A 12,463-nucleotide genomic window follows, 5' to 3' on the forward strand; every position below is an offset into this window, starting at 1 on the left:
GTGCTTTAAACTATGCTCGACGGAACACAGACTGCTCATTCCCTCTCCTCAGAACAGAGAGCCAAGGTAGCAATAACCACCTGCAGAAAAGTCAGGGGGAGGAACGGGCCCTCCAACGCTGGGCTCGGGGCCCAGCTCAGGAAGACCCCTGCCCTCTCGGGCCTCCGTTTCCCCATCTGTAAACCATGAAGTGAATATCTGGGTGATTGCCAAGCTCCCTCAGGTCACCACTGCATGCGGCCTGCGAGCCCCTCCAGCTTTCAAGGCCTCCAGAAGTCCCTGCATGGTCCTCCTGGGAGAGCCAGTGGGGGAGCTGATGGCCCTTGGGTGAACACTCCAGCAGGGTCCATCGATTCTGACGGATGACTGTGGTGGGTCATCCCAGGGCTGAGAAAACCTCAGGGCAAGTGGGACAGTGTCCACTCAAGTCCCCAGAACTCACACCAGCACTCATCCTCAGAGGGTCTGGGGAGCGAGCGGCCGAACAATGTCCCCCTTGCGGCTCCCGACAGTTATTCTCCATACCGTCAATATGGCAACTCAGCCGGGACCGATCTGCCACCCATTATGTATCAGTGGGACGTCCAGCGATATATAATTTTAGTGCCTGCAGCCCAAGCTAGACGACAAGCTCCTTGAGCGAGGGACAAGGCTACATCGCACCTGTCACCTTTGAGCCCCGAGCGGTTTTCAAATGTCCGCACCGTTTGTGTCATTCGAGCCCGAACCCCCCCTGAGAGGTGGTGGGAACAGACGAGGACAATGGCACTGGCAGTAACGGCGCCATCATCTCTAGAGCAAGCGCACACTTCGCGGTGAGTGCCTGCCGTGAGCCAGGCAGCGCGGTCGGCAGGTCCTGGCACACTGCGCTGCATTTCAGGCTCGGGAGGGAGGTTCGGGTCGGAAGTGGGCAGCGCTCCCGCACAGGCCAGTCCCTGCTGCCCTCTATCATTAGACGGTCAAAAGCACACCACGGCAAGAAGGAGCCCTCACGCACCCAGCACCCCACACTTCCCGTGCGGGCATCGTACAGGCAGTTCATCTCCTCTGCGGTGTCTGAGCCAAAGAGAGCCAACTCAGACTAAACATTTTCAGTACGCCGATGCCAGTGCCAGGCCTGGCCCAGGAGCTGGGGACACAGGAACAAACATGGCAGCTTCTCTGCAATCGAGGAGCTCACTGGGAGCCCGAATTTGACATCTGCAGTGTGGCGGCCACAACCCAGAGCCCATGACAGATTCTCCATAAATGAGCTCACAGTTCAGTAAGGGAGCAAGACACGCAATTAATTACAAGCCAGTCAGGAGTGCTGTGACGGAGGGTAGCCCAGGGGCTTCTGGGAGAGGAGTAGGTACTGTGGCTGAGTGTGTGTGTGTGTGTGTGTGTATGTATGGGGGGGGAGGTATCATTGAAGGCTTCCCGGAGGAGGCAACTCTAAAGCATGATTAGGGATTAGCTAGAACACAAAGGGTGGAAAAGAAGCTCCCGGCAAGGGACAACCTGAGCTGGGGCTCAGAAACACGGAGCGGCCTGGCGTGCGTATGTGTGGCCAGGACACTAGTGCTAGTCAGTGCTTCGGGAGAGGCGGGCCGGAGGCCGGAGCCAGGCTGGAGACACAGGGAGGCCGCCGGCAGTGCCGGAAGCTCAGCCACAAGCCTCTGCCTCCCATCCTCACGCCGAGGACATCAGACCCCCCGAGCCAGCAAGCGCGACTCCCAACCCGGGCTCGAGCGCAGCAGAGCGCTGAAGATGGACGCCGAAGGACATCAGGGAAACAGGGAAGAGACAGGCCCCCGACCAGGGGCTGGCAGGAGGAGACCTAAGGATCTGGGCTGGAGGAGGACAGGTGGCTTAAACCGGCAGAGACGGGGGTCACCGATGGCCCTCTCTTGTCGGAGCACGGGGCCCGGAGGGGGAAGCAGAGGGTCAGAAAACAGCCACATAGAGCCACACATGCGCCGCTTGGGACCGCCAAGCTAACCTCCAGGCCTTGCCAGCGGCCGGGCCAGCCCGTGCCCCTGGGCTTCTGCTGGCATCTTGCTCTATCTGCCTCAAGCCTGGCCTCCGTCCAGGGGTCTGTGGGTAGGCGCCAGCTCCCCCCACCCTCAGGCTTCTGGGCCCCGGGCAAGGCCAGGATGTGGCTGAACCAGGCCGATGTCATCTGCCCAGCACTCAGCCTTAAGCAGATGCCCGACAAATGAGATAAACGACGTCAGCGTCCCAAGGCGGCGTAGCTGCTTCCCTTACAAAATGCCAGCTTCTGTGACGCCTCCTGCAGAAGGAACGGGCACCCGCCCTGTTCTGCTGTGTCAAACCTCGCGCTTTGAAAAAGCAAGGGGCAGGGTTCCGGTTCCGGGAGAAGAAAACGAGAGGTTAGAGACCCTCGGAGTGGGGAGTAAGAGATGCAGGTTTGAGTACTCCCTGGGCCACTGTGAAATCTGGGGACCCTGCAGGAGAAGTTTCTCTTCTCCGAGCCTCCGTTTTCCTCATTTATAAAGTGGGGACAGACAGGGAAGATCTGGATCAATGTCGTCATCCCGGGGTGCACATCAGTCATGCACTGTTTCCAGGCCCCCCACCCCCAACCCTCATGCTGGCCCTGCCCTCGACCTGGGGCGTCAGAAAGACCACACAGACCCTTCTGGACAAATGCTCCCAAAGGTTCCGTTCGGTTTGGAGAAACTCGGCTCCAAAGACAGCCGAGGCGGCCCTTCCCTCTCTGACTTTCAGCCCGCCAGGGTGCAGTTTCTAGCATCAGTCAAACCAGCACCCCAGGTGCAGGAAAGGAAGGCCGGACAGACAGACAGACAGACAGCACGAATCTACCCGTCTCTGCCCAAGCTCTTGTGCCTGAGCCAGGCCCACAGATGCTGTGGCCGGCTACTGAGCAAGTCCTTTCGAAGAGACAGGCCACACAGGGTGGTTTCAGCTTTGAAGTTAGGGACCTTGGGGATGTCGCCCCAGGCCTTTACTCCGCACACATCCAGGCAGGGACGGAAGGACAAATATGTCATTTAATATTTCATCTCAATTTCTTTAAAAAAAAAAAAAAGTTTCAAACGTAGGGAATTGGGCACCCCATGACTCCAAATTTCATCCCCAGACAAGGGGCCCAGGCTCGCGGCACCGTGGGGTCAGGGGAGGGAGGCGCAGCCCCTGCTGGCACTCCGCGTGGCAGGCAGCGGCCACCCCCAGCAGCCGCGGCGGCCGCAGGGTCGGCTCTGGCCAGGAGGGCTGGGCCGGGCTCACCTTCACACTGCCTGCCTTCCCCCTTGTAGCCGGGCTTGCACAGGCATCTGTAGGACTTGGGCGTGTTCTGACAGATGGCATCGATGTGGCAGTCGTCCGTGCCCTCCGAGCACTCATCCACGTCGACTGGCCCTGTGCGGGGGAGGAAGGGGAACGCTGGTGAGGGGTGGCCTGGAGAGCAGGCATCGGACAGTGGGGCCAGGACAGCCCTCTGCCTCCTGCCCTTCCCTCCATCATTGGGGTGATTAACTGTAACGGCCGTCACGTAACGATCTGGTGTGACAAGGAGCAACTGGTAGCATCTTCGGGGCAGCCACTCTGTGACAGGCTACCAAAATGCTGGGTCTCGCTTCCTTTCACAACAACCCATTAAGTCAATCTACTCTGCCCACTAAAAAGATGAGAAAGCAGGCTCAGGAGCACAGCAAGAACGAGTCTTTCTCTGCGCCATGTTCTGCCCACGAGCATTGCTCCAACGCCCCGCCCCCACTCCCCTTATTCTAGAATTTAGAGCCAGAAGGATCTTTGAGGAAATTTAAATCCATCCCTTTGGGGTTACAGATGGGGAGACTAAGGCTAGCATGGACCCGTGAGCAGAGGCCAAGCCAGGAGGCCCATGCAGGAGACCTGAACATGGGACCCCGCCCAGGCCCTAGGCTGTGGAAATACAGGCTTTTTCACACGGCTTCCACATCCTCGGCCTGGCGTGTCCTAGCAGTGGAACCCTCCCCTCATCCGGGGCCACCGGCTCACCCACGATCTGATCTCCCGCCCTCTTTCCTAGGTGCGAAACTGGTTCTCATAGTCCAACTTACAAAGCCATGGTCAGTCTAAGTTTTGAGGGCTCCTGGCACTCCCCACCTCCCACCCCCAACACACACGCGTACGCCTTCGGTCTGGAACAGCTTTTGGGCAAAATAATGCAAAAATAGATTTGTGTTTCCGTACATACACCCCAATGCACACACACACCCCTCAGACAGGGAGAGGACCCCGGGGGCGCAGGACAGCAGAACCAGAAGAACCTTAGCTATAATCTAGGTTACAGAGGCAGAAACAGGTCCAGGGAGGTTTGTTGTAGTTCGGTAGCTCATTAGCGGCAGAGACTGGAGCTCGGGCTCAGAGCTTGTCTATATACCATGTTACTTCCAGCTAGCTTAGACGACAGACAGATGGATGACAGACAGACAGAAGGACACAGAAAGGCAGTGCAAGGAACTCTCTGCGGCCAGTGGCCCAGGGGCAAGCCTGGGGAGGTCCTGGAGTGTCCTCTTCTCTCCATGCCTCTGGCCTCCCCCTAGGCTGGTCCTCGAGAATGTCTGCTCTTAGTCTACGGCCACGCCACCCTGAACAAGCCCCATCTCGTCTGATCTCGGAAGCTAAAGGGTCGGGCCTGGTTAGTACTTGGATGGGAGACCACCTAGGAAGACCAGGTGCTGTAGGTGTAAAAAATAAAAAAATAAGGGATTGTAAGCTGACAAGGTCCTTACAACCTGTGAGGCCAACCAAGGAGTGCCTTGCCTACTAAACAAACAAACAAACAAACAAACAAACAAATAAATGTATGTCCTCTCTGAGTTACTTCCCCGGCTGGCATTGGGGTTCTAAGCCTGCAAGGGGGGGGCCTCTCTAAGTAGGGACTCCTCCCTACTTGCCCCAGTCCCCCAAAGGAAGAGAGGCATTAAAAAGAACCACAGAGTCACCTCCCCGCATGCACACACATGCATGCGCGCGCGCGCACACACACACACATACACACACATATACACGGCAGGTGGCATCCCTTTTCAGGGTGGTCGTTCCTGCTCAGGCCAGCAGCTCGTCCCCTACGGCTGCCCAAAGGAAGGTGGAACCGGGCGGCGGTGGTGGGGGGCGGTGGGTAGGAGCCCAGAGCCAGTCATCGTGTGCCCAGGGGCCTGCAGGAACGTTGGCCCAGTGGAACATGCCCTTCTGGGGAAGCGATGGCAGAGGGACCCCTGTGCAGGGGTGGCACAGCCTCCAAGGCAGGAAGGAAGCCAGAGGCCAGAGGGGGCCAATCTGCATCCTTCCAGGGAGGAGGACTGAGCCAGGACCCGCAGGGGAAACAGGCCGGGGGTCAGGCTCTTCCCATTTCTCAAGGGTCAGGGCACAGGAATGAGGGGCTCTGGAGCCCCTGTCACCCCCTACCTAGGTAGGTGTCCTCATGAGGATGGAAGCGAATGAATGTTAGGCAAAGGGCGGTGGGGGCACCTCCCAGGACGCCTTCCTAGTACATCTTTAGGTGGGGGCTGGGAGAGGGCAGATGAGTCCTGAGGAGAGAGGGCGAGGAGCCACCGACCATTCGTTCCCGTGGGCTCTCTCTCTGGGCCGGGGGCTTCCTCCGCAGGGCAGCCCGGCCCCCCCATCACAGGCTCCGCCTTCGGTTTGTTTCGCGGGGTGGGGCTGGGGGTGGAGACGCACACAGGCAGAGAAGAGACAGAGGTGGGGAGAAGCACGTACAGGAAACAGTCGAACAGGGTTGAAGGACCCCCAAAGCGTGGGAGAGACACCCACAGACAAGCGGGGGCGTGGACGGCCCGGCCCAGCAGAGGGCGGTGGGCGGCGGGCGGCGGGGCGGGGGCACGGAAAACCGCTCAGCTCCAACTGCACAATAGTTGAAATGTCCTGGCATCCTCAGTCAGGGTGTGACTCCCAGGAGTAGACTCCGTAGCCAGACACAGACCTCGGGGAGCCCCGCGCAGCGGCCAGGGGGTGCCCAGAGAAAGCCAGCGAGAACGGCAGGGGCAGGCAGGACCCTCTTCCTCCCGCCTCCCCCAACCAGGGGCAGAAAGGGAGGGAGCTCCCCCAAAGATGTGGGAGGAGAGGCTGTGACTTCGGCTTTGTGGGAGAGCCCCTTCCAGACAGCCAGCAGAGCGGGAGGGGGAGGGGCGGGAGTGCCCGGGTCGCTGGGACATTCCCGGGAGCCCCCACGTCTGCTCTGCCGCCTGTCCGGACCAGGGTCAGAAGCCCGTAACCTCCTCGGGTGCCGCCGGCTTCCTTTCCTCTCCCGGACCCCCCTCTGATCATGTCCCGGGTCTGCTCTCCCCTCCCTTTGGTTCCCATCCAACTCCTTCCCTCCGTGTCTGTCCATCTGTCCTCCCCATCCTGTCTGACTGTCCATCTGTCCCTCGCTTTCCAGTCGTCTCCATCCTCCCTTTCCCTGTGCCTTGCGCCCTCCCTGCCCGCGGCACCCCCAGTTCGCCCGGCTCTCTCTCCGGTGTCCATTCTGCGTCCACCGCTGCCGCTCAGCCTTCCTGTCCCATAGTCCCTCCCTCCCCCGCCCCTTTTGATCTTTTTCTTTCTCGCTGTCCCTTGCCCCCCCCCCCCTCCCTCGGTCTCCTCCGTTCCCCCAGCCGTCTTCGGGGAATCTTCTCTACTCTTCCACGCCTGTCTCTCTCCGCGTTTCTTCCCTTGTCCTTTTGTGCGTTCCCTCTACGCCTCGTCTTCTGTCCGTCTGTCCCTCCGTTTAACCCCCACCCCCTGCTCTCTATGTCGGTCCTTTCCCCCTTGGTCACCCCGTCCCGGTCTCCCCTCTGAGCCTCCGTCTGCCCGCTCTCCTCTCCCCTTGGGGGAGCGCCCGTCCGACTCCGGGGTCCCCACTCCCTCCCGCCCTCGGTGCGCGCCGGGTCCCCCTCGGCCGGCCGGCCGCCCATTGCGCTTTCTTTCTTCCTCCCGCCCCCGAACTCCACCTCCCCGGGGGCCTCAGCCCACCCCACCCCTGCTGCGGGCTGTCTGGCTCTGGGAGCCCCGGGCAGCCCAGGCTGCGGGGAAGGGGCGCCGCGCACAGGTCCCAGAAGTTACTTTGCAAAGAGGCGGGACAGGGCATGGGACCGCGCGGTCTGCGGCCCTCCCGACGGCGCGGAGTCGGGGGGCCGCCCAGGACCCCGTCGCCACCGCCCGCCCGGTCCGGGCTTACCTGGGAGCCCGTTGCCCCACGCCAGCCGCCCGCGCGCGCCCAGGGCGAGCAGCACGCACAAGTGCCAGCGCACGGCTGCCGCGCCCATGCTCGCTGCGGCCCGCGCTGGGCCGGGCGTGCGGACGAGCGGGGCGCGGGGCTTCCCGCGACCGGCCGCTCGGTGAGCGCTCCTCGCTGCCGACTGCTCCGCCACCGCTCGGGCTCCCAGCCACCAAGCCCGCGCGGCTGACGAGCTGACAGCCTCGAGCTCATTGGCCCGAGGCCGTCGGGGGCGGGGCGCCGCTCGCGGCCGGCCAATGGGAGCCGGCCGCCGGGCCGCGGGGGGAGGGGCGGGCGCGGGGGCCGGGGCCACCCCCTCCGCTCCCCGCGGGCGGCAGGTGGGGGGTGGGCGCCCGGGGAGGCGCGCTCGGCCGCGGGGTGCGGTCTCGACCAGGCTGGGGCTTACTCCTCTGACCCCTTCTCCCCACTAGACCCCATCGTCGAGGGTGACCACCCCTCCTGGAGCGCACCCTCACCCCCAGGGGTGAGGAGGGGGCCTGCCAACCCGCCCTGGGAAGTCTAGGAAGGCCCCGCAGCATCCGTTTGTAGTCAAAGAAATGCAAAGGCGCAACGCGGGATTGTACATGCCTCTATCTGGAGGGATAAATGTTTACTGAGCACCTACTGTGTGCCGAGCGCCGGCAGTGCTGCGGTGAAGTAAACTGTGGAGATCATTTTAAAATTTACGTTGAAAACGAATGAAATTTGTACCCTTCTCCAAAGGACAGTGGCCCATTAGTGTGCTTGTCACAGGACAACCGCAGAACCTGCGTCTGGAAGGGGCACCCGGAAAGCTCCGTGTGGGACCAAAGCACTTTGCCTGCCGTTCCTGCTGGCATGCACGGCCCTTCCGCGGGGGTGACCTCTCAGCCAGCAGTTCAATGTCCTGAGAATGCGAGCCTGGGGCCGCCCCAGTGACAGACCGGGGCGGGGCGGTGGGTCGAGGGCAGGAGGAGCATCGCGGTCCTTCCACCCAACAACTGCTCTGGCCTGGCCTGGGGTCTACACCTGACGCCTGTTGGCCTGTGGGGCCTGGATCGGAGACCCCCGCCCGCCCGCGAGGCGTGCCTGGAAATAAATGGCCCCTCTCAGCCCAGAGTCTGGACGCTTTAAGGGAAGAAAGTTCAGCAAACCCCAAGGCCCATCTCCTTGACAACCACCAATAAGAGCTCCTTTTTTCTCCCCCTGCTCTCCCGGCTGGACTCAAAGACAAGACTTTCCTCTTTTTGTCCACTCCGCCTGCACCAGTCTGCGCCCAACTTCCCTCTCCACACCGGCCCCTTTCCCCGCCCCCAGCACACTCACACACACACACACACACATACACACACACACCCCAATACACAACCAAACGTAGACTCACATTCTCACAACTCACACATTCACACACTTCATACAGCCTCAAACATGCCACTTCTCACATGCAGACACACACATTCACACACTTCATACAGCCTCAGACATGCACTTCTCACATGCAGACACACACATTTACACACAACTCACCCCTCAAACACACGCACACACACACACACATTCCTGCACACACCTTCACAAGACCTTCTGTAGCCAATCTGCACAGCCCTGGAAAGTTAAATCTGTGTCCCAATGTGACTTCATATCACAAACAGCTTGTGGCGCTGGTCTGGCGGCCGTGTCAAGGGGTCCCCCACATGGGGGGACCTAAAGGGCCAGCCACGGCAGTCCAGGAATCAGAGGGGAAGGAAGTGCTGCTTTGTGCCTCCAGTAAGCCTTACCCTCCCCCCACCACTACAAACATTTCCTTCTGCACAGTCGCTTCTGGCTGGTGGCTTAACTAGGGAGACCCCATTATCAGGCTTTATTTTGTCCTCTTCCCAGTTAGGTGGCTTTGGGCTTCTGGGGGAAATCACCCAGAACCACACATTGTCTTGTGCATTAGGTAACAAGGCAAGAAGTGTGAGTTTGGGGGCGGATCCTTTTAGGGGGCTCTAACTGATTAGAAACAATGTCCTTTAATGTGTCTGTTCATTGGGGACTCCCTAACCTGGCCAGGTGCCCCCCAAACTTGATGGCATCAGGGAAACCTTCTTCCAGGCTCAAATCAAGGAGGCAGTGGAGGTAGGGCGATGTCCCGGTAGAGTGTGGACTCTTGCAGGGGCAGCCCTCACTCAGCCTACCCCCTCTAAGGCGTGCAGACGGGAACAGTGGTTCCTTCACAAAGGCGGTCGGAGTCTGTGCAGAGGGCTCGAGGGGTGGGGGAGGAGGGAGGTGGACAGGAGACACTCTTGTAAGCCCCTAAGAGTGTGCCCAAGGAGGTGACAGAGAACGAGGTGGTCACTTCTGCTCTGGGGGGCAGCTGGGGAGGCCTCCCAGGGCACAGAACCCCTAGAGTTGGGCACAAAGTATGAGGAGGCGATTTTCCTGATGGACAAAGAATATGCCAAGGTTCACCGGAGAAGCCGGGGACTGAGGAGTGAATGTTCTCAAAGTACTCAGCAAACCGTGAAGCACTGCGTGTGTGTGATGGTGGCGTGCTGGCGGGGTGGGCCGGAGGGGCACCCATATGCCTAGACTCCAGCAAGGGGCGTCTCGCCGTCTCCGGAGACTGAGCTGGGTCAGTGGAGGCCCAGGGATGAATCGGACAATCGCTCTGGGAGGGAACACTCCATGGCTCCCCATCGCTTTCCAAAAACAACTGGTACCAAGGCATTCTGCGTTCTCCCCAGGGGTCAGCCCCATCGTCACCAAACCACTGTCAAAGGGGGCCCCGCAGACACCCCGTTTTCAGGTCTTTGCCTGAAGGCCTTCCTCTGCCAGGAATGCGCCTTGTTCCCTTCTTCACTAGACTCACGGCTCCTCTCGTGCCCACACCCCAACCTCTGTCCCCGAGCAGGGTGCAGGTCCCCCTTGGGGCTTCCACAGATCCCAGGGCTTCCTGCTCAGAGTCCAGCTCAGCCCTGGGTATCACGTCACTCTCTTTCCAGACCAGGGGTTTCTGAAGGCAGGGCTCACAGCCAATCCACACCTGGGGCCACGGTTCCCAGATGAGGCCAAGAAATGACCATGGAGTGAATGAATGAATGAACGGATGAATAAAGAAATAAGACAGACATTACTGTCGAGGATTCATATTGCTCCAGGGAGGGGATAAAGATTCTTTGGCTGTTCGATGGGGCCTTTGGACATGAATCCAGCCGCCCACCCTCTCCAGCCACCTCCATCCTCTGCGCCCTGTAGGGAAGCTGGGCTGGCCAGCAGGACCGCTGTCCTCCAGGGCCCGTTGGCTCCCTCTGCTGATACCTCGTAGAGGGCTGAGGAGCAGAGGGGAGAGGGATCAGCGAGCTCTGCATTTCCTTCCAGGCACAGACACAGCCCCCCCCCCCACCCGCCCACACATGACTCGGCCTGATGACCCCCGTCTGCATTGTAAGAGCACCTGACTTAAAAAAGTTTTTTTCTTTCTTCAGAAGTAAGTCTCTTGATTCATAATCGTTGCGAAAGCTCTTCGAGAAAATCCAGTTCTCTGCAAATATCAACTCTCACTACAGGGATGCTGAGCTTACATCTTGATGATGATGGCACAGGCTTTGGTCATCCTTTCTCTTATTCAAAACGGACTTTCATAATAATACCTCTTTGTGTTGCACACGTCTTTAGATTTCTGAGAGCAATCTTTTCTGCAACCCCTCGGTCATCCTGGGCCCCACAGGCTAGGCCCCCCACCTGTCAAATGAAGGTCTCAGTCCCCAGGACTGTGGACATCTCTGTCTCACGGTCCAGAGTCCTCTGACGTGACCCGCCCGAGTTTTGGCACTCAGTGTCATCTGAGCCCCCCTCGGCTCATCCCCTAGGATATGGCAGCCATCCATGTCTCGTGTCCCCATGTGCCCAGCACCGTGCTCAGAAGCCCTGTGCATTGCATCACTTAGTCCTGAAAGGTAGAAACCACCACCATCTGAAAAAAAAAAAAAAAAAAAAACGGAGACTCAGGCTGTCGCCTGGGACAAGGACAGACCTAGTGAACGGCAGAGGTGGGATTCAAACCCAGGCCCGACTCCTAAAGATGCGCTCTACGCCATCGTTGGCAAATACGATCCCCTCCGAGGCTCAGAGGGTGTCCCGGAGCTCCTTGTGTCACGCGTCAAGTTTTACTTTTTTGGTTTCGATATCGAGAGAAAGGCGGTTGTTATGTGGTGGCCAGACACATGGTAACAGTTCGCAATTCGTGCGGTTGATTTCAGGTGCTACCCAGCTTTATCTTCTCTCATCGTGCTGACGGGTGCCCAATTTTTACCCCATCTGGAATGACGATGCTTCATTTTAGGGTGGGACTGTGTAGAAGTGGAAAGTGGGGGGTGCTATGACGCACAGGTGCGCCCCCACACCCCTGGGCGCAGGGCACAGGGGACAGGGCAGCACGAGGAGGGCTTCCCGGAGTCTCCCGAATGGAGCGTGAGCACCATGGTGCTTCCTTCTTGCCGGGTCTGTGCGGCCATTTGCCGTTTACCAGGGATGCGCCCGCATCGCCTCGGGGTGTACTTGTAAAGCAGACTCTGCTGCAAGTTCATGGACACGCTGACGGGAATTCCCTCCTCTCATAATGCCCTTCCCGTCCCGTGTGCCTGGGTCTGGCAGACCCAGACTCCAGGCTCAGCGCCGGTGCCTTGTCCCCAGAGCCGTGCCCCTGCTCGGGGCCCCGGGCAGTGAATCCAGCTGCTCACGCTCTCCCGGCCACCTCCATCCCGTGTGCCCCGTGGGGAAGCTGGGCTGGCCAGCAGGACTGCCGGCCTCAAGTACCCAGGGGGTGACCTGCATGATGCCCCCGCTACGGGCACTGGTTCAACTTTAAAAGCTGGAACTTACTGGTTAGTAGATCTATCCTCTTCTCAGGTCAAGATGTCAGGTTGCACAGGTTAGACTTCCTGGTTACTCAGTATCCCTTCCAGACCTCCACCCAAGGCCTCCGTGGTAAATGAGTGGCTTTGGCTGGGCCATTCATTCTATCCCATGCCCCTGACCATGTAATCGGGCCCAGCAAGGACATGTGACTAAGCTAAGCCAATCAGATGCCTTCCCTGGGATTCTCTAAGTGTGTCCTCTTCCATATGTGGGCGTGAGACAGTAAGGATGAAGCAGTGAGGATGGGTGTCCAGAGCAGCCTGGCACGCCACCACGGTGGACAGCAGCTGGTCCAAGAGAATGGACGCACCAGTCAGAAGCAGAGGGAGGAGATGGGGAGGGAAGAAGGAGACAGAGCAG

At 59.6% G+C, this 12,463-nt stretch overlaps 1 protein-coding gene and 1 pseudogene across 2 annotated transcripts in view; one reads left to right on the plus strand and one right to left on the minus strand.

Moving 5' to 3' along the window:
• The window catches only part of SCUBE1 (signal peptide, CUB domain and EGF like domain containing 1), a 112,718-nt gene extending 105,366 nt beyond the window's left edge, over nt 1-7,352 (minus strand). For both annotated transcript variants that reach the window (XM_016135765.2, XM_016135764.2), the window contains exons 1-2: nt 7,184-7,352; nt 3,250-3,381 (exon numbers count right to left, since the gene is read on the minus strand). In XM_016135765.2, the coding sequence (XP_015991251.2) occupies nt 3,250-3,381; nt 7,184-7,271 (220 nt within the window). In that variant the 5' untranslated portion in view covers nt 7,272-7,352. The remainder of the gene's footprint in view (nt 1-3,249; nt 3,382-7,183) is intronic.
• On the plus strand, nt 4,578-4,694 carry LOC118613988 (annotated as a pseudogene).
• Nucleotides 7,353-12,463: the final 5,111 nt, after the last annotated feature.

The sequence above is a fragment of the Rousettus aegyptiacus genome, unplaced genomic scaffold (genome assembly GCF_014176215.1).
Source record: "Rousettus aegyptiacus isolate mRouAeg1 unplaced genomic scaffold, mRouAeg1.p scaffold_m13_p_2, whole genome shotgun sequence".
Taxonomy (NCBI): Eukaryota; Metazoa; Chordata; class Mammalia; order Chiroptera; family Pteropodidae; genus Rousettus; species Rousettus aegyptiacus.